The sequence below is a fragment of the Eleutherodactylus coqui genome, chromosome 3 (assembly GCF_035609145.1).
Source record: "Eleutherodactylus coqui strain aEleCoq1 chromosome 3, aEleCoq1.hap1, whole genome shotgun sequence".
In the NCBI taxonomy this organism is placed as follows: Eukaryota; Metazoa; Chordata; class Amphibia; order Anura; family Eleutherodactylidae; genus Eleutherodactylus; species Eleutherodactylus coqui.
Genome location: NC_089839.1, coordinates 64079853 through 64104610, shown reverse-complemented (window position 1 = coordinate 64104610; position 24758 = coordinate 64079853). Strand labels below are relative to the sequence as shown.

General features: G+C 45.8%; 1 protein-coding gene across 2 annotated transcripts in view; it reads left to right on the top strand.

Moving 5' to 3' along the window:
• The window catches only part of GPCPD1 (glycerophosphocholine phosphodiesterase 1), an 80972-nt gene that overhangs the window by 19504 nt on the left and 36710 nt on the right, over positions 1 to 24758 (top strand). For both annotated transcript variants that reach the window (XM_066595669.1, XM_066595667.1), the window contains exons 6-7: positions 4963 to 5004; positions 19576 to 19699. In XM_066595669.1, coding sequence (XP_066451766.1) covers positions 4963 to 5004; positions 19576 to 19699 — 166 coding nt within the window. The remainder of the gene's footprint in view (positions 1 to 4962; positions 5005 to 19575; positions 19700 to 24758) is intronic.

Here is a 24758-nt window from a genome sequence, read left to right as displayed (position 1 = left end):
TGGGGAAGTGACTTTTATCCCTGCCCCTCTTCTTCACTGGTTCGAGAAAGGGCACCTTTACCCAAAATGTTACCTTCTATGTAGTTTTGGAGCAACCATTAAACTTTTGCATTTCTATCCCAGTATGTATAGCCTAAACTTTTAGACTTTGGAGGCAAAAGTGCCCAATTTGACTTATTACTTTGGAGCCTTGCATAATGTATAGCTTGTGGAGCATTTTTTTTGATCATTCTGTTTGTTTGTTTTTTTTTCTACTAGATATTTGAGTACATTGACAACTGCATGATTCATTTCTTGTCAAAGGGTTGTGTCCCTACATAGTCTGACCAATCACAGACAGTAGAACACACCTTCTGACATGGAGACAGCTAACACCCAGTTTTCAGTTTATTCCTAGTAGAGGAAGAACAGAATGCACAGTAAGATGCTCACAAAATGATTTCATGGCGAATGCAAGCATTTACTAAAACAAACTTTTCAGGAATCTTGCTGCAGCTGACATCTGGGAGCTATAGATACAAAATGATACCATATGTCTAGGATGTCCTTTTCTCAATACTCCAGTATATGGGGTTTCCCTGCATCTTGTTTTGTTCAATAAAGTTTTTCTGAAGTAACAAAAAAATATCCATCTGCAGCTCCTTTTGAAAATCCATATTTTTTTCATAGCAACAGAGTGCAAAAAAATGCTGTGTAGTCTGATTCTGCAGTCATTCATACTCCCTTCCAGCTGTTCACTTCGAATAACATACCTTTGGTAGTTTTGGCAAGGAGTAGAGTCAGAGTGAAAGCATTATGACTGCAGGATTGGATTATACTAGTATTGGTCTGTTTGGGGTCTATAACCTTGGGGAAACGCAGGTCATCTTGGTAACCTAGTAACACAATATGTTAGGCTGAAAAAAGACGTTTCCATGTAACATAACAAAAGAGCTCATACTCCTCTTCCTGCTTGTTCCACGCCATCAGCTCTGAGTCTCAGTACTGATGTCATCTTTGTAGGCTGCAGTCAGCCTGAGAAGTATCCAAGAAAGCTGCTGCAGCCAATAACAGCTCAGTGATCACCAGCTGCAGCAGCAGGTTGATGGGACGTGACAGGCTGACTGCAGCCTGTAAACAAGTAATGCAGCAGAGACTGGAGCCGCTGGCGGATTAATAGGCAGGAGAGGTGGGTGTGAGCTCTTTATTATGTTTACACCTGGGGGAAACCCTCTGCAAACTTTATCTGACAACCTCTTTAATTTTTGCTAATGATGACTAACAGGCTATCAAAAGATGATCGGTGGGGATCCACTGCTCAGATCCCTGCCGATCAGCTGATTCCCGGCGCCACTATTGCCACGGTCAGCAGAGCAAGCAAAAAGCACAGACCATAGCGCAGCAACCTGGGTTGGTACTGCATTGCACGCACAGTTCCTGTTGAACCAGAGCTGCAGTACCATCCCAAGCCTCTATACTAGGGTCAGCGCCTTCTGCTCATCTCATAGCACTGTAACTGGATTGGTATTGCAGGCGCAGCTCCTGTTGAGTTCAATGTGCTGAACTGTGTTGCGGTACCATTCCAGGTCGCTGCACTATGGTCAGTGACTTTTGCATCATTTGCTGACTATAGCTACAGCGGATTCCCTCCAATCGGTCATCAATAGCAAAAAAACAAATTCTAAATGTCCCACAATACCCCTTTATTCCAGAATAGAACCAATCTTTATACATAGCTGATGCCTTTTTATAGCTGTACACATCTCTATGGTAAAGCTATATTGCCTGCTATTTCTGCTAGAGTATATTGCAGATACTACAGTGTGGCACTTTTTGGGGTCTTTGGTGGCAAAGAACTGGTGGTAAGCTTGGGCACATGTATATCTGCTAACGCAAGTCTTTAATATATTTAAAAGGGACCTGTCACCTTCTTTCTCCCCCTAAACTTCTCATACTGTAAATCAAAGTTGGTCCTCACTATTGATCCCAATTAAGAATGCGCAAGACCAACGCAGTTATATTGTGAAGTTTACTGCGTTGTATAGAAATAACCTGAGGTGCGTCAGTGGGACCAGTAGGAGCCTGGCATATTTATGAGCTTCCTGTGCGATCCCAGCTCCAACCAATTCATTTAATGCGTGATATCCTATAATGCAACCAGGAGGTGGGAAGAACTGCTATGTCAATCAGTATGTTGCAAATGGAAATAAACGTGATGCCAGCAGCACTCTCCTGAGCACTAATACATCGGGGCAGTTTGATGCACAGTCACCAGGAACCGGAATCCCAGGATCCAATCTTAGAACAAAATAGAGAGAAGGCGTGACCGCATACAGCGTGCAAAAATACGAAGTCTTTCTTCCTCCATAATCCAAATGACAGCAAAGTTTGTTGCATGTTAAAATTTTGCATGTAAAATAAAGACCGCTTCTCGTGCAATGTACTTTTTATTTATTTTTTGATGGTCACCAATTGTCTTTTTATGCTGTATGTATGTGTATAATATATACCGGTAATCCTTTTTCTCATGGGTGTTCATTTGATCGAACGTTTTTGTGACATTATGCACTAGTGATCCTTTTGGATCTGCTGGCGACTGTAGGGCGTGTTACTGCTTTGTTTATACATCGTTTAAACAAATACTTTCATGATGACTTTTATATCTTGAGCTGTAATGAATTCCCCTTTTTTTTACAATCTCTATTAGCTCTTGCCTATGATGTGTGATCGTAATCTCATGGGATTTTGTGATGGAAATATTATATAAAATTTAATAATTTTTTCCATGCTTGAGCCCTTAAAGGGTTCTGTTAAAAAAAAAATAAAAAAAATCTATACTTGCCTACTTTTTCTCCATCAGTCTACTTACCAGATCTTCCTCACCTATCTTCTCCTGTCTCCTGCAGTCCAGGGGTGTCACCTCACCTTCAGCTGGCTGATTCTTCTGTTTCCTGTGACTGTGTACAAATCCTTTCTGGTAATGTACACTACATTACCATTCACAGCCTAGCAGGGAGTGCCGAGCTATTGCAGAGGCTGCTCATGCCTGCTGTCTCTCCAATAGATCAGCATTCCTTCCTAGCTAGTGAACTTTACGTCACAGGGACGTGACCTTCACTGACCTGCAGGAAGGAAAATGCAAGGAAAGCCGGCTGGAGGTGAGGTGACCCGAGGCACTGGAGAAGCTCAGACAGGAGAAGATGCCATAAGGAGACTGCCTGTGGAGGAATAGGTGTGTATAGAATTATTATTATTAATTAATACTTTAACGACAAAATCCCTTTAAGAATCTGGGACGCTATTGACTTTAAGGGCATGATGGGTGGCCATGATGAGATAAAGGTACTTTTTAACTATACGATTTTATTAGTTCATTACTCTGTAGGGTGGGCGTACTTGGGTGTTAATTTATTTTAGTCTGCATTACTAGTTATATGTGACATTTTAACATGTATGCTTGATAAAGACCGTCAAAGTTGCTGTCATTTGGCTTATGGAGGAGGAAAGACTTTTTCTATTTTTGCACCGAATATGCTGTCATGTCTTCTGTCCATGTTGCAAGTGGAGTTGCACAAAAAGCTCATAATTACACTGCACTTTTCTTGGTACCAAAATAATTAGATGCTTCATAGGGCACTTGCATAAAGTGCAGGAAACCATTAATGTAATAGCGCAGGAGTTCGTTCTTTCAGATTGATGGTGAAGAACAACTTGTATTTCTGCATCTTCCAAACGTGGAAGAAAACTCAAGAGTTGCTAACTTGCTATAAATAAAACCTTTAAGGCGCCAGCACCTGTCCACGAGCGGAGAATCATTGCGATTCTCCGCTCGTGGCGGGCAACTCGCAGCATGCTGCGAATTGCCCCGATTCTCCGCGGTCAGCCTATCTCTTAGATAGGGCTGACCGGTAGATATTCGCTGGCGGCTCCCGCGTTTGAGCTTCGCCGCGGGATACCGCATCGCCCGTGTACAGCTAGCCTAAATATAGAACATATAAGGCAAAGCTACACATTTAATTGTGCAATTCATAATGTCAAGTTGGTTAAGTCATGAAAATATTCTTATAGCAATTACATTTTGGTTATTAAGAAATATATGCAGATAATTCCAGCTGTTGGATTGTGGACTAAAGGGAGATATTGAAATTCTGTGAATATGCAGAATTATTAGAGCCATAAAAATTCTGTTAGATCCTAGTTTAAAAGAGATGTTCAGCTGTAAACCTTTGATGGACCGATCAGTAGTAGTTCAGCATGGGTCTGCCTCCTGGGATTTATGACTATTTGACCTTTAGGTTGGTGTGCTCATGCTTTTGAGATGATTTCTGCAGGTAGCAGACACCTTCATGTTTACTGCAGCGGCCAAGCCTTATATAACAGGAGTTCCTATTTACTTCATTGGGGACTTTGCCTGCAATACCAAGCTTGGCCACTGCAGTGAGAACAGAGCTGTCTGCTACCTGCATAAATCCTCTCAAAACAGCTGATCAGTTGGTGTCCTAGGTGGCAGACACCCCCCACTGATCTACTATGCATGGGCAAACCCCTTTTTAATATTTCAAAATAAGAGAATTTAACAAATATGTACTAAGAAAAGAAAAAGTCTAATAGTTACCACCTTCTGTCAAGTTTAAAAAAATTATTCTGCTATTAATGTCTATTATACATGGAGATGATGCATATGCCAAAGATAGAAAAAAATGGGTAACTATTAAATTCACAGTAGGATCATAAAAAAGACATGAATGCTACAAGAAAAACTGGTTACATCTGAAAGCATATAAAATACTCCAGTAGCTTCATGTGTTGCATAAACTCTATTTATGCCAAAGTAAAAGGAAGAGGTAAAGTCCTGATCCTTGTTGGAGTGATGGATATTAGTTCAGTGTTGGGTATAAAGTGTTTTTTGCTTGTGAAAACTGACAAAAAAAAATGAAAATGTCATTTAAATTAACTGCTTCCGCTTTCTTTTTCCTTGTACAGGAGATGAATTGTGCATCGATGATGGAAAATTTGGAAATCACAGTAAGTAAAACGTTCTTCTATAGTAGAAGTAACCTTACTTTGGCTTCCGAAAGCGCAGAAAATCTTTAAAAAAAAATTATACTATGGTTTAAATGGAGAAACTACATTCAATGAAAATTAATATACGTAAATTAAGTATTTCTTTCCGTAGTAGCAATAGAATTGTATGTAGGATGCAAACAGAAGCAGATATTATGTAATATATCATTTTTATCAGAGTTTCTTTAGAATGCAAATTATTAAAGGACACTTAATTTGAGGGGGAAAAGGGAATAACGATTACTCGTGACACTGGATATTCTCTTCCATCCTTTTCTATATCAAAACACAATCCAAACAATAGAGAAGGGCCTTCTTAGATCACAGCTATGTCAAGTCTTTTTGAGAAAGTAGGAGGAAAATTGATTTTTTTTTTTCTTCTGTGGCTGAGAGGCTGCTGTAGAAATCCTGACTCCTTCCTTAATGCTCTGTTTTAGGGCGCATTCAGACGACCGTATATCGGCCGGGTAAGTGCTAGGAATTAGCTCCTCCCCCACCCTGCCTCTCCTCATTGAAAATAGTGCAGGGGGGGGTGGAGAGGAGGCAGAGAGGGGGCTGGAGCTCAGAGCACTCCTCCCCATGCAGAGAGACGCCGTGTATCGGCCAGCGTGAATACCCGGCCGATATACGGTCGTCTGAATGCACCCTCAGGGTATGTTCACACAAACTGCGCATGAATTCCATCTCTAAAATCCGAGTCAAAGTCTACATCTTTTTGACGCGTGGATCCACATGCGGAATTTCGAAACTGATGAGGCGCTGAAACTAAAAAGAAGTGACCTGTCCCTTCTTGATTCGGAAACGCGTGGAAACAAGGCTTTTCACATCAAATTCCGCACATGGATTTTGCCCCTTGAGAGTGCAACTTCTACATACGGCTTTGCATGAAAAAATGTATTTTAGAGGCAGCATTCGCATGGAATCTTTCCATAGCAATTTTGCCGTGTGAATATACCCTCAGGGAGACCAGCTATGCTGAGCCATACCTTTTTTTTTTTTCTTTTAGCCAAGCATGAGTAAAGCCAGGAGTTGGGAAGGATTCCAGTTTGCCGAATTACTAGACCGTTCTTTTCAGTACCTGACATATAGGAGCCCTTTATTCTACTGTTCAAGGCTGCGTTTATATTTGTGTCCGCATGTCCGTTTTGTTCTGTCATAGGGACAGAAAAATGAAAATTGCATCCTGCACATGGCAGACGCTAATTCCCACAGACCTCATTTATGCTGGGTTTACACGGGACGAATGTTGGGCAAATGATGTTTAACAATCGTCCCGGTATGCTCTCGCTCCCCTGTGGCCAGCAGGGGGGTGGGGCGGCAGCAGGAGATTTCTCTCCTCTCGCTCACCCGCCCCTCTCCATTGACATAGCACAGCGCCCATTCAGTACTGAACGGCCGCTAGTTACACTGAACGAGTAGCAATCAGCTCATGGTCCATCGTTTATGCTGCATAAACATTGGCGATCAGCTGAAAGCTTCTTGTTCAGTTTAAAAAGCAGCCGTTCAGTTCTGAACGGCCGCTGTGTTATGTCAATGGGGAGGGGCGGGTGAGCGAGAGGAGAGAAATCTGCTGCCTCCCCGCTGAGAGCTAATGGTACTAGCACTTGCACGGGAGTTAGCATGTGCGGGGACGAGTGTTGGGCATCGTTTGCCCGACAGTCGTCCAGTCTACAAGGGCCTTAACTATAATGGGGGTCCATTGGCTTTCCATCATTGTGTTCTAATTTTACTTTAAAAAAAAAACAAAAAAAAAAACTGCGTTCTGTGTACCTTTTTTTTTTTTTTTTTCTGCCATTCATGATGGAATCTCTAACACAAATGTGAATAGACCTCAGTCATTCATTCATTCGTTTAGGGTCCTCCTGAAATTACTAGGAAGAATACATAACTTGTGTCCTAGAGGCTAAAATGTTTGTGAGGACGGGAACAGCGCCATGACAGCTGGTGAAATATTATGTAACTAGAAACAGATTTTCCCCATGACATCATGACAGCATACGCTGGAGGTTGCTCACCTGCTGACCTGAAGGGACAGGAAGAGGCAGAATATAAAAAGCACCTCCCCTCCACCAACACCAGTGTTTTTCCTGTCCCTTCAGGACAGCAGCGGCAGAACTCCAGCAACGCTGTCCCATGCCGGAGGAGGACTTACCGGCGAAGCGGCGGCGTGGATCTTTCGGGCAGCCCCGGCAAACCCAGTGGGAAGGACCCCATCTGGGAGCTTTCCGGGGACTGCGTGGGCCGGGGCCCAAGTACGGGTTGCCGGCACCACTGCGGCCGTCATTTCGGGCGGCGGCCGCCATCTCCGGTGGGCCGGGGTCCAAGTACGGGCTGCCGGCACCACTGCGGCCGTCATTACGGCGGCGGCCGCCATCTCCGGGTCCAGGGCCGACAGGAGCGCTCCAGGGGGCGTGGCTTCGGATACAGCGCGGTGACGTCAGACTCTCCGCAAAGGGGGCGTGGCCTGGCGCGGCCGGCGCCAAATTCAAAAATCTGCTGCCCCTGCATCAGCTGGTGGTGTTTCTCCACGCTAAGGAACGATCCTAAGCACAGGAAGCGTTCCTGCAAGGCGCAAGATGTCGACCAGAGAGGACCCAGAGACCCTCCTAACTGTAAGTGGTCCAGTGGACCAACCTACACCTGCACTACATACACTTCCCGACTAACAGAGTTTCCCTTGTCTTACAGGACAGGGATACTCAAAAACCGAGGGAGGCTAGACGCAGGAGTAAAAAATGTCCAGTATGTCTAACCAAACTCGACGACTCCTGCACCAAAACGTTATGCGCTACCTGCTCCGCGAAAATTATGCAGGAGGAAAAAACTTCCCTTATGGCCGAAATTCGGTCAGTCGTCCGAGAAGAAGTGCAGTCCTCTCTCTCGGACCTCCAACCTGGGCCTTCCGGGGTTACACGCAGGTCGGTTCCGGCGGTGTCTGAGTCTGACTCCGACATAGCGGAAAATGTGGATTTTGACGGGGAAGTGACGCAGGAGGACAAGAAATATCTTTTCTCTACCGCGGACATGGATCAACTGCTAAAAGCAGTACGCAGGACCATGCAGGTGGAGGAAGATGTGCAGCAACCCCGCACAGTCCAGGAGGATATGTTCGCGGGGTTACTCCCGCAACAAAAATCTTCATTCCCCGTAAACGCCACACTCAAGCAGCTGATTCTAAATGAGTGGGAGAGCGTGGATCAGGCTCCGCTAATCCCCAGGGAATTTAAAGAACGCCTGTTATTTCCGGGAGATGAAGTGTCCTTTTTGGACGAGATACCAAAAGTCAATACTGCAATTGCCATGGTATCCAGAAAGTCAGGATTGCCCTTTGAGGATACGTCCCACTTAAAAGACCCGTTGGACCATAAGGTGGACACATCCATGTGTAAAGCCTGGTCTACTTCCGGTCTCATCATGAAAGCTAACATCGCGGCCACTTCCGTGGCTCGTTCCATGGCAATCTGGTTGGACCAATTCGCAGCCCTAGTCGACCAAAAAGCCCCTAGGGAGGAGTTCGCAAGCGGCATCCCTCTGCTGCGAATGGCAACAGGGTTCCTGGCAGATGCTTCGATGGAAACAGTCCGCCTCGGAGCCCGCATGGCAGCCCTATCGAACACCGCCAGAAGGGCAGTGTGGGTGAAAGAGTGGTCAGGGGACGCAGCGTCCAAAAATAGGCTATGTACCCTACCGTTCCGGGGCGGGCGTATATTCGGACCAGACCTGGATCGTCTGCTGGAGAAAGCAGCTGACAAGAGTCACGGACTGCCTGCCACCAGACCACCCAAGAGACCCTTCACCCCTCATCCCTCGTCTACGTACGCCGGGAAGGGAAAGACCGGAAGATGGTCTTATCCAAAGGGCGGAAGGGGTAAGACTTTAACTTTTGTCCCTCAGCCCATACTTTCGGGCCCGGTAGGGGGTAGACTGACTCGCTGTGCCAATAGCTGGCGTAGTATTATAACTAATGAGTGGGTACTGCACCTAGTGGCGGAGGGGTACAGGATCGAGCTACTATCCCGCCCCCCGGACAGGTTTATGATAACCCAAACCCAGTCTCCAGGCCTAGAACAGGCTCTGTTGGAGGGTGTACGGAACCTGCAGGGTCTCGGCGCAATTATCCCAGTCCCTAAGAAGGAACAGGGAAAAGGTTTCTATTCCCCCCTCTTTCTGGTTCCCAAACCAGACGGCTCCCACCGCACCATTATCAATTTAAAACAACTGAATAAATTCATTGAATATAGGAGATTCAAAATGGAAACCATTAGAACTGCAACTCCTTTAATTGCCAGGGATAACGTAATGGCTACAATAGACCTTAAGGATGCCTATTTTCATATCCCTATTTACGCCAACTCACAAAAATTTCTGAGGTTTGCGCTGAGGGTGGAGGGGGAAATCCGCCACTTCCAGTTCGTCTGCCTACCATTTGGAATCTCCTCGCCTCCGCAAATTTTTTCCAAGGTCGTGATGGAAATGGTGGCCTTCTTACGAAATCAGGGTGTCATGATCATCCCCTACTTAGACGACTTCCTGTTGGTGGCAGATTCCCCGTCTGCTCTGAGATCACACTTGGAGTCCACATTGCAATTATTTAAGGAGCTTGGCTGGATTGTTAACGAGTCAAAATCCAACATGGAGCCAGAAACCAGGAAGAAATTCCTGGGTGTCATCCTGGATTCCAGTCTACAAAATTCGTCCCTTCCTCCCCTAAGAAAACATCTTATCATAGAGGAATGTTCCAACCTATATAAAAAACATAGGGTAACGATAAGAGACGCAATGCGGATCCTGGGACTAATGACTTCGTGCATCGGCGTGGTCCCCTGGGCCCAATTCCACAGTCGCGGACTCCAGTCACTAATTCTCCAGAATTGGGACAAGTTGCAGGCTTCGCTTGATCAGACAATTCCTATTTCTGCGGAAGCCAGAGCTTCACTCCGTTGGTGGGTGTCGTCGGACAACCTGTCTCAGGCATCCGATTGGAATTTGGACCCGGCCGTAATAATCACGACCGATGCCAGCGCCAAAGGGTGGGGGGCCCACTTTGAAGGCGGTTATGTACAGGGGGCCTGGGACGTTCACGAGAAAGCTAGCTCATCGAACTTTAGGGAGCTTAAAGCTGTATGGAAATCCCTGCGTAGCCTGCAAACACAATTAGTGGCGAAACATGTGAGGATCTTCTCAGACAATATGACAACAGTATCACGCATTCGCCACCAGGGTACCACCAGGAATCCTCCACTACAACGACTGGCGGGGCGGATCCTTCAATGGGCGGAAGGCACAACAAAGTCCCTATCGGCCTTTCATATAAGAGGAGCCGAGAACTCAGCCGCGGACTTTTTAAGCAGAAGGAAAGTGGACCCAGGAGAGTGGGAACTCCATCCAGAGGTGTTCAGCCTTCTTGTGGAGAAGTGGGGGGTACCAGAAGTAGACCTCTTTGCGTCAAGCGCAAACACCAAATGCCGGCTTTTCTTTTCCAGAGGCGCAGAGAAACAGGCCCTGGGCACGGACGCTCTCTCTCACCCCTGGGATTGGGACCTAGCGTATGCCTTTCCTCCTCTACCACTAATCCCGCTTCTGCTAAGGAAATTACTGCAGTCAACCCTAACAGTAATTTTTGTAGCACCATATTGGCCCAAAAGACCGTGGTTCCCCCTCCTGAGATCCCTGTCAGTGGGAGAGCCCTTCCACCTTCCAACAAGACCGGACCTACTGTCGCAGGGCCCTCTTCTTTACCCGGAAGTTCACAAGTTCAGGCTTACGGCCTGGAGCTTGAGCGGGTAAAGTTCCTAGGAAAGGGTCTTTCCCCTAAGGTTATTTCCACCATTAGCGAGAGCCTTAAACCCTCGACACACAAAATCTACTCCAAAGTCTGGAAAAAATTTTCGGAGTGGTTAGGCCAGGACATCCAGCAGCTGGATCAGCCAGACGTCCGGAAAATCTTAGATTTTCTCCAGGCGGGCCTGGATAAAGGTTTGAGTCCGAATACGCTCAAAGTCCAAATTGCGGCCTTGGGGGCATTCTTCGATCTCGCGCTAGCGGAGCACAGGTGGATTAGGAGATTTCTTAGAGGGGCGAGCACATTACATCCATTCACACGGGCCACGGCACCACCCTGGGATCTAACCATAGTCCTTCAGGCCTTATGCGACCCCCCATTTGAACCGATTACGGATCTATCCATCGCCTGGCTGACATACAAGGTAGCCCTGCTTGTGGCAGTTACGTCAGCCAGACGCGTGGGGGAAATCCAGGCCCTCTCACGAAGGGCCCCATATATGACTATCCACCCGGACAAAATAGTTTTTTCTTTAGACCCATCCTTCCAGCCTAAAGTATTGTCAGATTTCCACAGGGGCCAACCAATAGTTATTCCAGCCTTTTGCCAAAATTTCAAAAATGCAAAAGAACAAAAGCTCCATAATATAGACGTCAAAAGAGCGGTACTAGCGTACCTCGAGGCAACAGAAAGTTTCAGGAAGTCTGACAAACTTTTCGTTCAATTTCAGGGGCAGGCCAAAGGAAAGGCCGCTTCTAAAGATGCGATCGCCAGGTGGCTCAGGAGAGCCATCCAGGAGGCTTACAAGGCCAAGGGCATCCCCCCTCCAGAAGGATTGAAGGCCCACTCAACGAGAGCGGTGGCATCCTCTTGGGCGGAGAGAGCGCACGCATCGATTGAGCAAATCTGTAACGCAGCCACATGGACTTCAGGCCATACTTTCATCAAACATTATAGGCTGGACTTTAAATATAGTCAGGACGCATCCTTCGGTAGGAAGGTGCTCCAAGCCGTAATCCCTCCCTAAAAAGCCCATGCCACTTATTTGGTATTCCTCCAGCGTATGCTGTCATGATGTCATGGGGAAAACGGGAATTTTTTCTTACCGATAATTCCCTTTCTGGAAGACATCATGACAGCATACGGGCTTTTTTCCCCCCCTTACCAACATGGTTACCCTAGTTTGTCCAACACATGAGGTAATGTGTATGCTTTAACTTTGTTTTCTGAGGTGTGTGATGTCAATAAAAACACACCTTCTGGTTAAGTAACTGGTCACTGTGGTCATTTGGAACGCACTGGTGTTGGTGGAGGGGAGGTGCTTTTTATATTCTGCCTCTTCCTGTCCCTTCAGGTCAGCAGGTGAGCAATCTCCAGCGTATGCTGTCATGATGTCTTCCAGAAAGGGAATTATCGGTAAGAAAAAATTCCCGTTTTTTTTTTTTTTTTTTGTACAAGCTGGGTTTGGGAAGAAGTTTATCTTTTTGTTTTCTAAAGTAGTAGTAATGCTCAAACGTTTTTCTTGAAAATGAATTTTACCTTTCTTCACACAGTTAGTAAATGTTTACTTAAAATTTCTGTGGTAATTTGTAAAATTCTCCGGCAGATTTCTAGAACCTTATTTTTAAATTTTTTTTGTATTGTTTATGTTTAGGAATTTCTTCTATTCTGCTTCTTGATTCAATTGATTCCCTGGCAAAGCTGAGCTAGTGGGAACAATTGTACCTGCTGAATGGCTCCCTGCAGTTTTTGTTTTGTCAGTAAATGATTGTATTCTTGGCTTGCTTGGTGATAGCGATTTTAGGACATGGGTTCTAGCCCTCTGGCAATACCTTTAAGAGGCAAATGAGTAGGTGTGGTGGGATCCACCACTTTAAAAGGAGTTGGCCCATGAAAATACTAGGCTGTCCACTACATTTGTGGCTGTTGGCTTTATTATGATATTTTCTCCTCTCCTTATGACGGGTATCTCCTAGAGTATGTTCACAGTGCAAATACTGCAGAACTGCCTGCAGAAAATGAGCAGCGTGTTAGAATGCAGGCAATGGGGATGAGAGTTCAAGAAATCTCATCCACGTGCTGCAGAAAAACACCGGTTACATTGACCTGCAGTGCAAATTCTAGATTCTTCAGCATTTCAACTCTTGTTACGAATTTTGCTGCAGATATGCTTTGGATTTTGTGGCACGTCTGCTGCAGACCGTACTCTTGGGGCTCATTCATGTGGCTGTATTTGCACGTGTAATATGCAGTGATTGTAACTCATTGAGTTCAATGGGTTCATTCACATAGGCCGCCTGCAGACGGCCGGGTCGGATCCCGCTGCAAGAATTCTCGCAGCGGGATCCGGACCCATGCCCCTGCAGAGGCCTGCGGCTTACCCGCTCCCGGCGTCTTGCATTCTCTATGCACCAGCTGCCGGCCAGCCGATGCATGCTCAGAGAGGAGCCAGCTCGTCACCACTGACATTTTTGTGTGGGCCTCTGCGAGACACGCACAGAAATAGAGCATGCCGTGATTTGTTCTCCGCATGGGATTTCAGGCGGATAAATCGCGGCCGTCTGTCTAGGATTGCCGCCCATGTGCAGGGGACCATTAGCGTATATCTTTCATGTGACATTTGGCCACGTGGAAAAATACGTGGCATTCCCTATTTTGGTGTGCACAGAAATGGGAGATAGAAATACAGCGGGAAAAGCATGCGGGAATTTGTCTATAGCTACTATTTCAAGGACAATAATAAGTCCTATACTAGTGAGGCTGATGACAAAGAATAAATTAATGACTGCAAGATGTTCATTTTGTAAGAATAGGCAGTAAAATTTGGTTCTAGTATTACTACAGTGGTACAAGGATAGTATTCTGATAATTCCAACTAGAATGTGGCCCCTGTACAGTCACTATACTACAAGGCTGAGGTTTAGAGCTGAGAAATTCTTCATGCAGGCGTGAGTATTACTAATGTTACAAAGGCCGCTATAAATCCTGTTAATGTGATCTTATAGCGTCCTCATCGCTGCAATGCCTTCATCATCGGCAACATCCGGTTTTGAATAATGCATAAGGGAATGTGCCCCACGAAATCTAATTCGCTTCATAAGAAGATGAATGCTTTAATAATGAAAGTTGTGTGCTTATCCTGCGTTCTGTGACGATATATGCCGAAAATATATGGGTGTGGAGGAGTATAGTAGTTTATTTATCTTGTGTTTGTCAAGTGTGAAAATTGTCCTAGTGAAGTATTTATGGGATTCTGTCATCACGTTCCTACTGCCCAAACTACGGGCAGCATGAGCCCGCAACCAGGGATGCCCGTTGGCCCCATAGGTGTTTTTAATGCTAAATCGCTGTGGAGTTTCAGTATAAATGTGCTTTAAAGCTTGTCTTGTAGCCGAACTCCTCGTCCAGCTTCAAGGCGTATTCATTCGTAAATTATGAAGTGTTTCAGAACAACCATGGGGGGCAATGGGTATCCTAGGTTCATGCTGCCCAACAGTTCAGGCAGCATGTACCCCATGTCAGAATGCCATTTAAAGTGATAACTCAAGCAGGCATAAATCCTAATCTATGTCCAGAGTGAATAGATTTATCATATACACATATACTCCTTATTAATGTATACACATATATTCACAATGCAGCTAACGTTTTAAAAACAAAACCTATGTCAGGCTGAAAAAGACACGTTCATCCAGTCCAGCCCTATTATACTACAATGCTGATCCAAAAAAACCAAACTCTTTTCCAATAGTTGTAACTTATTTAATACCAATGTACATACAAGGTAGCGGGCTTAAAACCGTTGCCATTGTAAACGTAGGTCGTGGGTGTGAAGCTGCAGACCCTGAGGAGAAGACAGAAGTTGTTGTTAACCACTTCTGTCTTCTCTTTTCCAGTCTACATAGAGCCCGGTGCTGCGCCTTTATTGAAACGTGGTATTGCTCCTGTTTGGCATGGTTGCTGGGTGTTGGCTAATGAGTCCCCATTCTGACGATTGGTGGGGGTTCCACAGTCAGCCCCCTACCGACCATAAAGTTACCCCCTACCCTTTGCATCCTCTCTTGTGTATCGGGAGAGAGCTGTCACTCGGCATGTTGTGGGTGGAGACAGGCCGATGCTGCCGCCTCCATGACTCAGAGCTCGGCTCCAAGTCAAATTTAATGAACCTGGTGATAGAATCCCTTTAATACGCCATGTTACCTGGTACTTTCACTTGACACATCTCCAGGAACCCTTTTTAAATGGTCGATTTGCAATAAAGATCCCTGACCCACAGGACAATTGCATCTGGGTGGGAGATGACAGGATTTACAACAACAACACTCTACCTTTTTGATCTATCGAGTGTCATGCTGCTATTTGCAAGCGTTAGTCTTTTTCACTGCCTTTTACACATTCCATTGCCGTATATAATTTTGTATGTTTCCTGCTACTGAATGACTCAGTACATATTTGTAATATTTGTTTTGTATGAGTTATTTATTTTTTTGAATCTCTGTTGCTCTTTGCACAAAGGATAGAAAATGTAATTAAATATAGAATATTTTCTTTTTTTATAGTTGAGACTATTTTTGCTTCAAAAGGACTGAAAACCAACACTGCCAATATGCATAACAGCAAGGCTGGAATCGCAGTCGCATTTTTATTTATTTTTTTTACCCTCTCCAATCCAGTGTCGGCCCTCATCCAACATTGAGAATTCCCTGCATAGCTCCCATGTGGGACGAGGTCCGACACGTGTCTTACACTATGCAGAAGAGAAGTCTGCTGTTGGAGTTCTCTTCTGTATATTATAATAGATAGATATAGCTCACATTTAATTTTCAAAAAATGTATAAAATCATCATTCCGGATCATTTTGGGTGTTTTTGTTGAGTATTTCCAAAGAATCTACAAAGGGATTTCCCACCCAAAATAAATAAGAGCCGGGAAGTGTGCGGGTGGTGGGGAAAACTGGATTGAAAGGGGTTAATGTAGTTTGAGCCAGACACGTGGATACAAAACGGAGATCTGTCAGGCTTTCATTTAAGCTTTTCCTTTTTTTGGATCCTGTTGGCTTTGGCTCAAAAACAAAATTGCATCAAAAAGTGCCTCTCTGATTCCAGGCTTACTGCAGGGGGAAGCGGCCAGCAGGGGCTGCGATCTCCTGCTGATCTAGGAAGTGTTCCATTGCACCACCTGCTGTAGGCATTCCGGGATTTCCTCGTCAATCAAACTTATATAATATTAGGCTGATTTTATAACATTTATTATATATAGGTAAATTAAAAGAATGTGTTCATATGTGCCACTAGTCCGCTGCAATGTGGTTTTTACTGCTGAAGCATGTGTGTTTTTACTTTGGTTTTCAGAGGTGAAACACAAAAAAAAAAAAGGGTTCTTTTGGTCCATCAAGAGGTGCCATTTCATACAGGGATATCCTGCAAATAACATGTATAATTCAGTATGTTTTTTTCCCAACATGAGAGCCAGTGGCCTCTGGCATGTGTTAAGTGGCCTTAGCTTAGTAAGCAGATGCCGATTTAGGCACACACCCCTCCCCATCTAAACTTCAATTCATTGGGCTGCATAGTGGGTGCATGTCCTGCTAGCTAGACAACCCTCTATGCACATTCTCAAGGTTCTTACCTTAAAGCGAACCCGATCTGAGAGTAGAACAGGATATGACTTACAGGTTCATTTGATATGAACTAAAAAGCAGAGTAAACCCTTACAGGACTCCTAGCAGAGATGGTGAGTCCTGATGACTCCACCTACACCAGCTGATTAACTGCATCAGAGTATGTATGGAGAAGGCTGTCAATCTGCCTGTGTAGGCGGGATCAGCAGGACTGTCTCTCCTAGGAGTCCGGTCACGATATATTCAGCTTTTTACTCAAACCCTGCTGCAAATCACCTAAACTTACATATCATAGAGCGCCGCTTCTCTCTTTCCATTATATCCTGCTCTTAGATAAGACAACATAAAACAGCTGACAGGTTTGCTTTAAATCCCCAAGTCTGAAGACATGTTAAAGCTATACAAAGCAGACTTTTAAATGCACTGTAACTATATATTTGTATTCCCCCCCCCCTTAAATTGTGATACACCTCTCCCAATACTCCAAGGATCGGTGTGACAAAGTACATGGATATTAATGGCTATAGTCTAGAAAAGTTGAAATCAAAGTAAGACGAGGGGAAGCAGAGAGCAGGAAGGAATGATGAAAGATTACTGATTACTACAGATTGCAAAGAAAGTCAACTATGTAGCTCAGCGTTTCTCAACTCCAGTTCTCAAGTACCCCCAAGAGGTCACGTCTCATCGACTACTTGAGTGCTTTCCCATGTATCTGCTACAGTTAGCTACAGTCTGTAGTTACAATGCCTTTAAGTGCTCATTTAGAAAAAAGGTAAGACAAGCTAAAGTCGGACCATAAAATGTCAAGGAGTTCCTTTTAATGCGTAACTATAGTCAGTGCCGCACAGCTTTCCCGCCAATTTTTTTTTTTTTTTGTGTTTCACCTCTGAAAACCAAAGAAATTGGCGGGGAAGCTGTGCGGCACTGACTATAGTTACGCATTAAAAGGAACTCCTTAACATTTTATGGTCCGACTTTAGCTTGTCTTACCTTTTTTCTAAATGAGCACTTAAAGGCATTGTAACTACAGACTGTAGCTAACTGTAGCAGATACATGGGAAAGCACTCAAGTAGTCGATGAGACGTGACCTCTTGGGGGTACTTGAGAACTGGAGTTGAGAAACGCTGAGCTACATAGTTGACTTTCTTTGCAATCTGTAGTAATCAGTAATCTTTCATCATTCCTTCCTGCTCTCTGCTTCCCCTCGTCTTACTTTGATTTCAACTTTTCTAGACTATAGCCATTAATATCCATGTACTTTGTCACACCGATCCTTGGAGTATTGGGAGAGGTGTATCACAATTTAAGGGGGGGGAATACAAATATATAGTTACAGTGCATTTAAAAGTCTGCTTTGTATAGCTTTAACATGTCTTCAGACTTGGGGATTTAAAGCAAACCTGTCAGCTGTTTTATGTTGTCTTATCTAAGAGCAGGATATAATGGAAAGAGAGAAGCGGCGCTCTGTGATATGTAGGTTTAGGTGATTTGCAGCAGGGTTTGAGTAAAAAGCTGAATATATCGTGACCGGACTCCTAGGAGAGACAGTCCTGCTGATCCCGCCTACACAGGCAGGTTGACAGCCTTCTCCATACATACTCTGATGCAGTTAATCAGCTGGTGTAGGTGGAGTCATCAGGACTCGCCATCTCTGCTAGGAGTCCTGTAAGGGTTTACTCTGCTTTTTAGTTCATATCAAATGAACCTGTAAGTCATATCCTGTTCTACTCTCAGATCGGGTTCGCTTTAAGGTAAGAACCTTGAGAATGTGCATAGAGGGTTGTCTAGCTAGCAGGACATGCACCCACTATGCAGCCCAATGAATTGAAGTTTAGATGGGGAGGGGTGTGTGCCTAAATCGGCATCTGCTTACTAAGCTAAGGCCACTTAACACATGCCAGAGGCCACTGGCTCTCATGTTGGGAAAAAAACATACTGAATTATACATGTTATTTGCAGGATATCCCTGTATGAAATGGCACCTCTTGATGGACCAAAAGAACCCTTTTTTTTTTTTTGGCCCGCTATCAAGTCAATGGGTCCTATATATGTATTGCACATATTCGTCAGGCACTTCCCCAGCACATAGGCAAATGGACACAAAATGTAGTCTCTTCACACGAGTGCATGCGCAAAATAAACACTCGCCACAGTGCATTGTATTTGTGCCGTGAACGAGATTGGATGAGGTAGATTTGCCTGCGTACTGGCTGATGGCACTGTGCATTTTGTGCACACAGGGCAAACTCACACACGTGTGGCACACCTTTTCCGTGGTTTAAAAGGCTATAGGCTTAATGAGGTCCAGATGTGGTTTTTTTTTTGTTCCCACCCCCCCCCCCCCCCCCTGAAGTTTTGCGCAGTGTCTCACACCTCCCATAGACTTCTATGGGGCTTCTAGTGCACAAATGAGTGCACAAGTAGAGCATGCTGCGGGGAGGGGGTTGTGGGGGGGGGAGGGTTTTGTGCGCGAAAGAGTACTGAGAGTAAACCCATTGGTTTTAGTCTCGGGCTGGTGTGAAGCCGCCCTAAATGTAGCCTACCTTGGACATATCAGTAGGTTGTGCAACATAAGGGTGGCTCCACACAGAAGTGAAGTGTGGCTCCTAGATAATCGCCATCTGCTGACTTACAGTTGGGAAATAAAGCTGGGGCGCACACTGTACCCTAGTTCAGAGGGCTGTATAGCGGTTGTACGTAACATAAGCTATGTAAAGATGTTATGGGGATCTTGTTGGCTTATGTCGGGTGCCCCTTAAGGTTCATAGTGTCCTTCCTATTCCCTATGGTGTGACATGAGCTATACAAACCTACTTAGTGCTTCCACGGTTCCTAAGGGTGACGCCACATGTAGTTGCTTTGTTGCGGTTTTATTGCGGGCTCTCCGTGATTTTACTGTACATGGATGCAATGTGTGACTTCGCTCTTGGGAGAGTAAATCTACACAGATGCTAAACAAGATAATTCAAGCTAAAGTTATGTCATTTGAGAGTATTTGTGTAAAGTAACATTCTATAAAGTAAGACAAATCGGTGACTATGAAACTGCTGTCTATTTGTATGCTTACTGTAAATTCTCTTGTTTTGGGTTGTTTTTGTTGCAACTGCTAACTTTCATCTACTTTGCCAGATGGCGTTGAAACAGTGGATTCCGGATGGCTGACATGTCAGACTGAGCTTAGATTACGTCTACATTATTCAGAAAAACAGCCTGTTTCTATATCCAAGAAAAAATTTAAAAAGTCTAGGTTTAGGTATGGTGATAAATCGGTCTTGCGTTTTTTTTTAAAGAGCAGATTGCTTGCCACCTTTTATTTAATGCTGTTTGTACAGAAATGTGTAGCGTCCAAAGCGGTCGTGAGCTCTAATAGAACTTCTCATCTAACAGCACAATACATGAACAATCGCTCAAACATAAGAGGTGTGAAAACTACAAATCACCGATTCATATAATCAGATGCCGACTGCTAAGGCTTTGGCCACCATTTGGATGTAGTAGGGCTTTTTTTTTTTTTTTGACACAATGGCCAGATACCCCGGTGAAATTACATTTTTCTGCATTGCATTGGAAAGAAACGGTGTTCACGGATGGTAAACTCATCAAGCTGCCCTGACGTTTTTTTCCCACAACTACAGCAGGTGTCTGAAAAGGAAAAAGGGGAATTTTCAGTTTCACTTAACTGATTTGCCAAGCATTTTTTTGCTAGTATTCAAGTTCGAGAAGTAGCAATAAACTATGGTAGATGCAATCCTGGTGTTATATATGCCTCAATAGATTTTTGATGCTCTTTTTTCAAAGCTCTAGATAAGAACTCAAATTACGTACTGTAGTAACGCTCCACGCTGCCTTGGTATGAGTAGGGGCGCATTCACCGGCGAGAAACTTGCGCGAGTTTTGTGTAGATGTATAAAACTCGCACAAATATGGAACCCATTCTTTTCAATGGGTCCATTCACATGAGCGTGTTTTTTTTTTTTTTTTGTTTACATCCTGGCACCAGGGTACTTCCCGCAACAGGGCGTAAACTTACGTCCTGGGGATAGTGCGAGATCAGGAGAGATCTTGCGCTGTCTGGCAGCGGGAACCAGCTGTCACCGATAGCCGAACTCCCGCTGCAACAGTGGGGGTGCATCAGAGATGCGACCCCCAGCTGTTAACCCCTTCCCTGCCGCGATCTATGTAGACACTATCAGGCTTTTGCAATATAAGTGCAGAGAGCCCGGCTGGTTGCCATGGTAACAGGACGCCACCTACAGGCGTCCTGTATTACCATTGCCTATGATCGCTGTAATAAGCAATAAGGCATTGCAGGAGAGAAGTCCTGCATTGCCTTATCATAGCGATCATCGGTGCTGTGTTTCAAGTCCCCCACAGGGACACAAATAGTGTAAAAATAAATAAAAATGTACAAAAAAGAGAAATGTGAAGGGAAAAAACCTTTTTTGTGCCTTCTCATATAAGCATAAAAACATTAAAATTCCATATATTTGGTATCGTCGTGTCCCTAACAACGCGTACAATAAGTTGCACGTGCTTTTTATCCTGCATGGCAAAAAGCGTAAAAAAAAGGAGGCAAAAGGCTAATTTCCCCCAGTCGTCTCCACGACAGCACCAATTGAGATTGCCTCCTCCTGATAGGACAGGAACAAACTGAGAGGTCCTCAGTGTCTTCCTGTCCTGCCAGGAGGCAGGATCTCTGAGAGGAGCTGGTGGAGAAGCCAGCCAGGATTACTTACAGGCGGATCGGAAGGCAGTGGCTCACCCTGTCCTCCCTTCCCAGCCAGACGACTCCCGGGACGCCACATGGGGTGATAACCCCCGGGCCAGGTTCCTCCCGCGGCGGCCCATGGGGGGTACAAAGCGGGAGCCTCAGTCCCCCTCGTCCTCCCTGCAGAAGTTACAGCGCGGCGCTCCAGGAAGCCCTCCGACGGCGGGGGGCGGGGCGCCGCGTCACATGTCCAGCGCGATGACGTCATCGCATCTGCATCAGGAGTGGAGGGGGCGGGGCTTAGCGCAGGAGCGCGAAAATTTAAAAAAAAAATAGGAACCTGAGAGAAGCCAGAACAAACCAGCACTACAGGTCGCAGGGTGTCTGCAGCATCGGTATAGTAATGAGTGCTCCAGCCCCAGAGACAGCTGAAACCTCAGCGGCCGTAAGTAGCCAGAGCGGCAAAAAATACAATGCAATTATCCAGTGTATTGTGTATGGAAAATTGCATATTTACCCGCAAAAAATACAATGCAAATATCCAGTGTATTGTGTATGGAAAATTGCATATTTACCCGCAAAAAATACAATGCAATTATCCAGTGCATTGTGTATGGAAAATTGCATATTTACCCGCAAAAAATACAATGCAAATATCCAGTGTATTGTGTATGGAAAATTGCATATTTACCCACAAAAAATGTTTTATTTGTCAGGGGGATATAAAAAGACATCACCCCCAGAACAAAACTCAGAAAATGCGCGGATTGCGGGATAAAACTGCCAGCTACGTACCAGAGGCCTCTATGCAAGGCATGCGTAGCTAGGCTAGTTAAAGAGGAATCAGGAGGACGTTAGGAAGCTGTTGAAATAAGAGGTAGATCAGCCCTAACGTCACAGCTGGCGCTGCCAGCGAAACACCAGAAAAGGGCGTATGTTCCTGACGAGCCTTCCGACTCAGAGAGTTCCATCGGTCGGAGCAAGAGGAACAGGCGGCTGAGGAGTCCTCAGATTAGGAGGACTACAAAAAATACTTATTCCATCAGGACGACTTAATGGAATTGATTAAGTCAGTCAGGGCTACACTAAAAATGGAAGAGCCCAGAGAACCACGTACCCCACAAGATGAGATATTTGGGGGACTAGGGGAGAGGCGCAAGCATACCTTCCCTGCCCACGAGAATATCACCAAAATAATCCAAAAAGAGTGGAGGACGCCGCACAGTTAAAAGATCCCATGGATCGCAAAGCTGAGGGCCTTCTAAAGAAATCATGGGAGGCAGCGGCAAACCGACTTAGGCCAGGGATCGCAGCCACTTGTGTGGCGCGAACTCTGGGGGTACGGCTAGAACAGCTACACCTAACCAATAAGACGCCGAGGGAACAGATCCTAAATTCCCTTCCGATCCTGCGTATGGCAACAAATTTCCTAGCGGACGCCGCGGCCGAAGCTGTCAAACTCTCGGCGACAGCTACAGCCCGGTCTAACTCAGCCAGAAGAGTGTTATGGCTGAAATCGTGGTCAAAAATAAGCTATGCGCCCCAAAAACCCCGGAAGAAAAGCCACAGAGAGGGAAGACCACCTTCCGGGCCCCAAGGCAACAGCCAGAGACCTACCGAGGCAGGGGCAAGACAGGCCGCTGGAGTTACCCCAAGGGGGGCAGAGGAAGGAATATCCTCTTTTACCCCCACCAGGGGGAGCCAAATCAGAGACCCTGACGCCATCCCCGTAGGGGCAAGGCTGGAGGGCTTTGTGGATCAAGGGGCCACGATTTCCGAAGGCCCATGGATCCCAAAGATCTTACAGCAGGAATACCGGATAGAACTGGTGTCCCTCCCCAGAAGAAAATTCATTATCACGGGAGGCTCCAAACAGTTACACCTACTAAGGCAAACCGTTGGGGACCTGCAACAACTAAATGCAATATCCCCCGTACCGCAAAACGAGGAGACCCAGGGCCATTATTCCAGGCTCTTCCTAGCAAGGAAACCCTGTGGGAAACAGCGGATGATAGTGAACCTGAAACCTCTGAACACCTGCATCAGATACAGAAAATTCAAGATGTAGTCCATCTCCTCAACGATAAAGTTGATTCCCAAAGGAGCCTACAGGGCATCCATCGATTTAAAGGATGCTTATTTCCACGTACCGATCCACGAGGGGTCCCGGAAATACCTAAGGCTCACAGTGGATATGGGCAAAGGAATAGAGCACCATCAATGCAGATGCCTGCCCTTCGGGATCTCCTCAGCACCCAGAATCTTCACCAAAATTATGGCGGAGGTAGCCGCCTACCTGAGGAAGAAGTCGGTCCAAATAATAGCAGAGTCCAGAGAACTCCTAACGAAAACACCTGAGGATAGTGCTAGAACTTCCCCAATCCTTGGGACGGATCATAAACTGGGAAAAATCCAGCCTAGATCCCGACAAACAGAAAACGTTTCTGGGTATAACGCTCGACTCAGAATCGCAAGGCTCCTGCCTAACCGAGGAGAGAATACAAAAAATCCGACTGCTAGTCAAAACCTTTTTACGGAGACCATTATGCACAATTCGGGAAGCCAGGTCTCTCCTGGGAAGCTTGATTTCAGGCATTCCAGGAGTGGCATGGGCCCAGGCTCACACCAGAGCCCTGCAAGCCTCAGTCCTATCGACGTGGGACAAAAAGCGGTCCTCTCTAGGGACAAGAATGTACATTCCAAGCGCGGCGAAAACATGCCTGCGTTGGTGGGCATCCCCAGAGAACCCGCGGAGAGGGGTTCATTGGCTACAAAACCCAGCCACTCGCATCACAACGGATGCAAGCGCCTGGGGATGGGGAGCGCACGTGGGGAACCAGTTCTTTCAGGGCCCATGACCTCAAAGAACAAAAGAACAGTCCTCAAATCACAGGGCGATCACGGCAACCCACTTGAAGGGGACGCTAAACCAAAAGCGGCCTTTCTCAGCAGGAGGCAAATAGACCCAGGAGAATGGTCTCTCTCCCTGAAAGCATTCAGAATCCTGATCAATCAGTGGGGGACCCCACAATTGGACCTGTTCGCAACCAGGGAAAAATGCCAAAGTAAGCAATTTCTTCTCCCTCCGGCCAGGAGATCGTCCGACAGCAGTAGACGCCCTAGGCCAAGACTGGGGAGAAGGGCTGGTGTACGCCTTCCCCCCCTATACCATTAATCCCCAGAGTCTTACAATATTTCAGAACCCAGGTATGCACACTAATCCTGGTGACCCCCTTCTGGGCCAAAAGAAGCTGGTTCGGTCTTGTAGCAACTGAGTGTCCAGGACCCAGTTATCTTCCCTACCTGGACAGGTCTTCTATCGCAGGGCCCACTGAGCCATCTGAGCCTAGACAGGCTCCACTTAACAGCATGGCTCTTGAGGAATCCTCACCAAAAGAGAAGGGATTCTCAGAGAGAGGAGTAGAAACGTTAACATCCAGCAGAAAAAAGACTACCCACCTTATCTACCAGAAAGTTGGAGAAGGGTCTCCTCATGGTGACAGGGAAGGGATCGCGGGGATTCTATCCCGGACATCCCTCTAATCTTAGAGTTCTTGCAGAGGGGCCTAGAGACGGGCCTCCCTCCAAGCACCCTGAAGTTCCA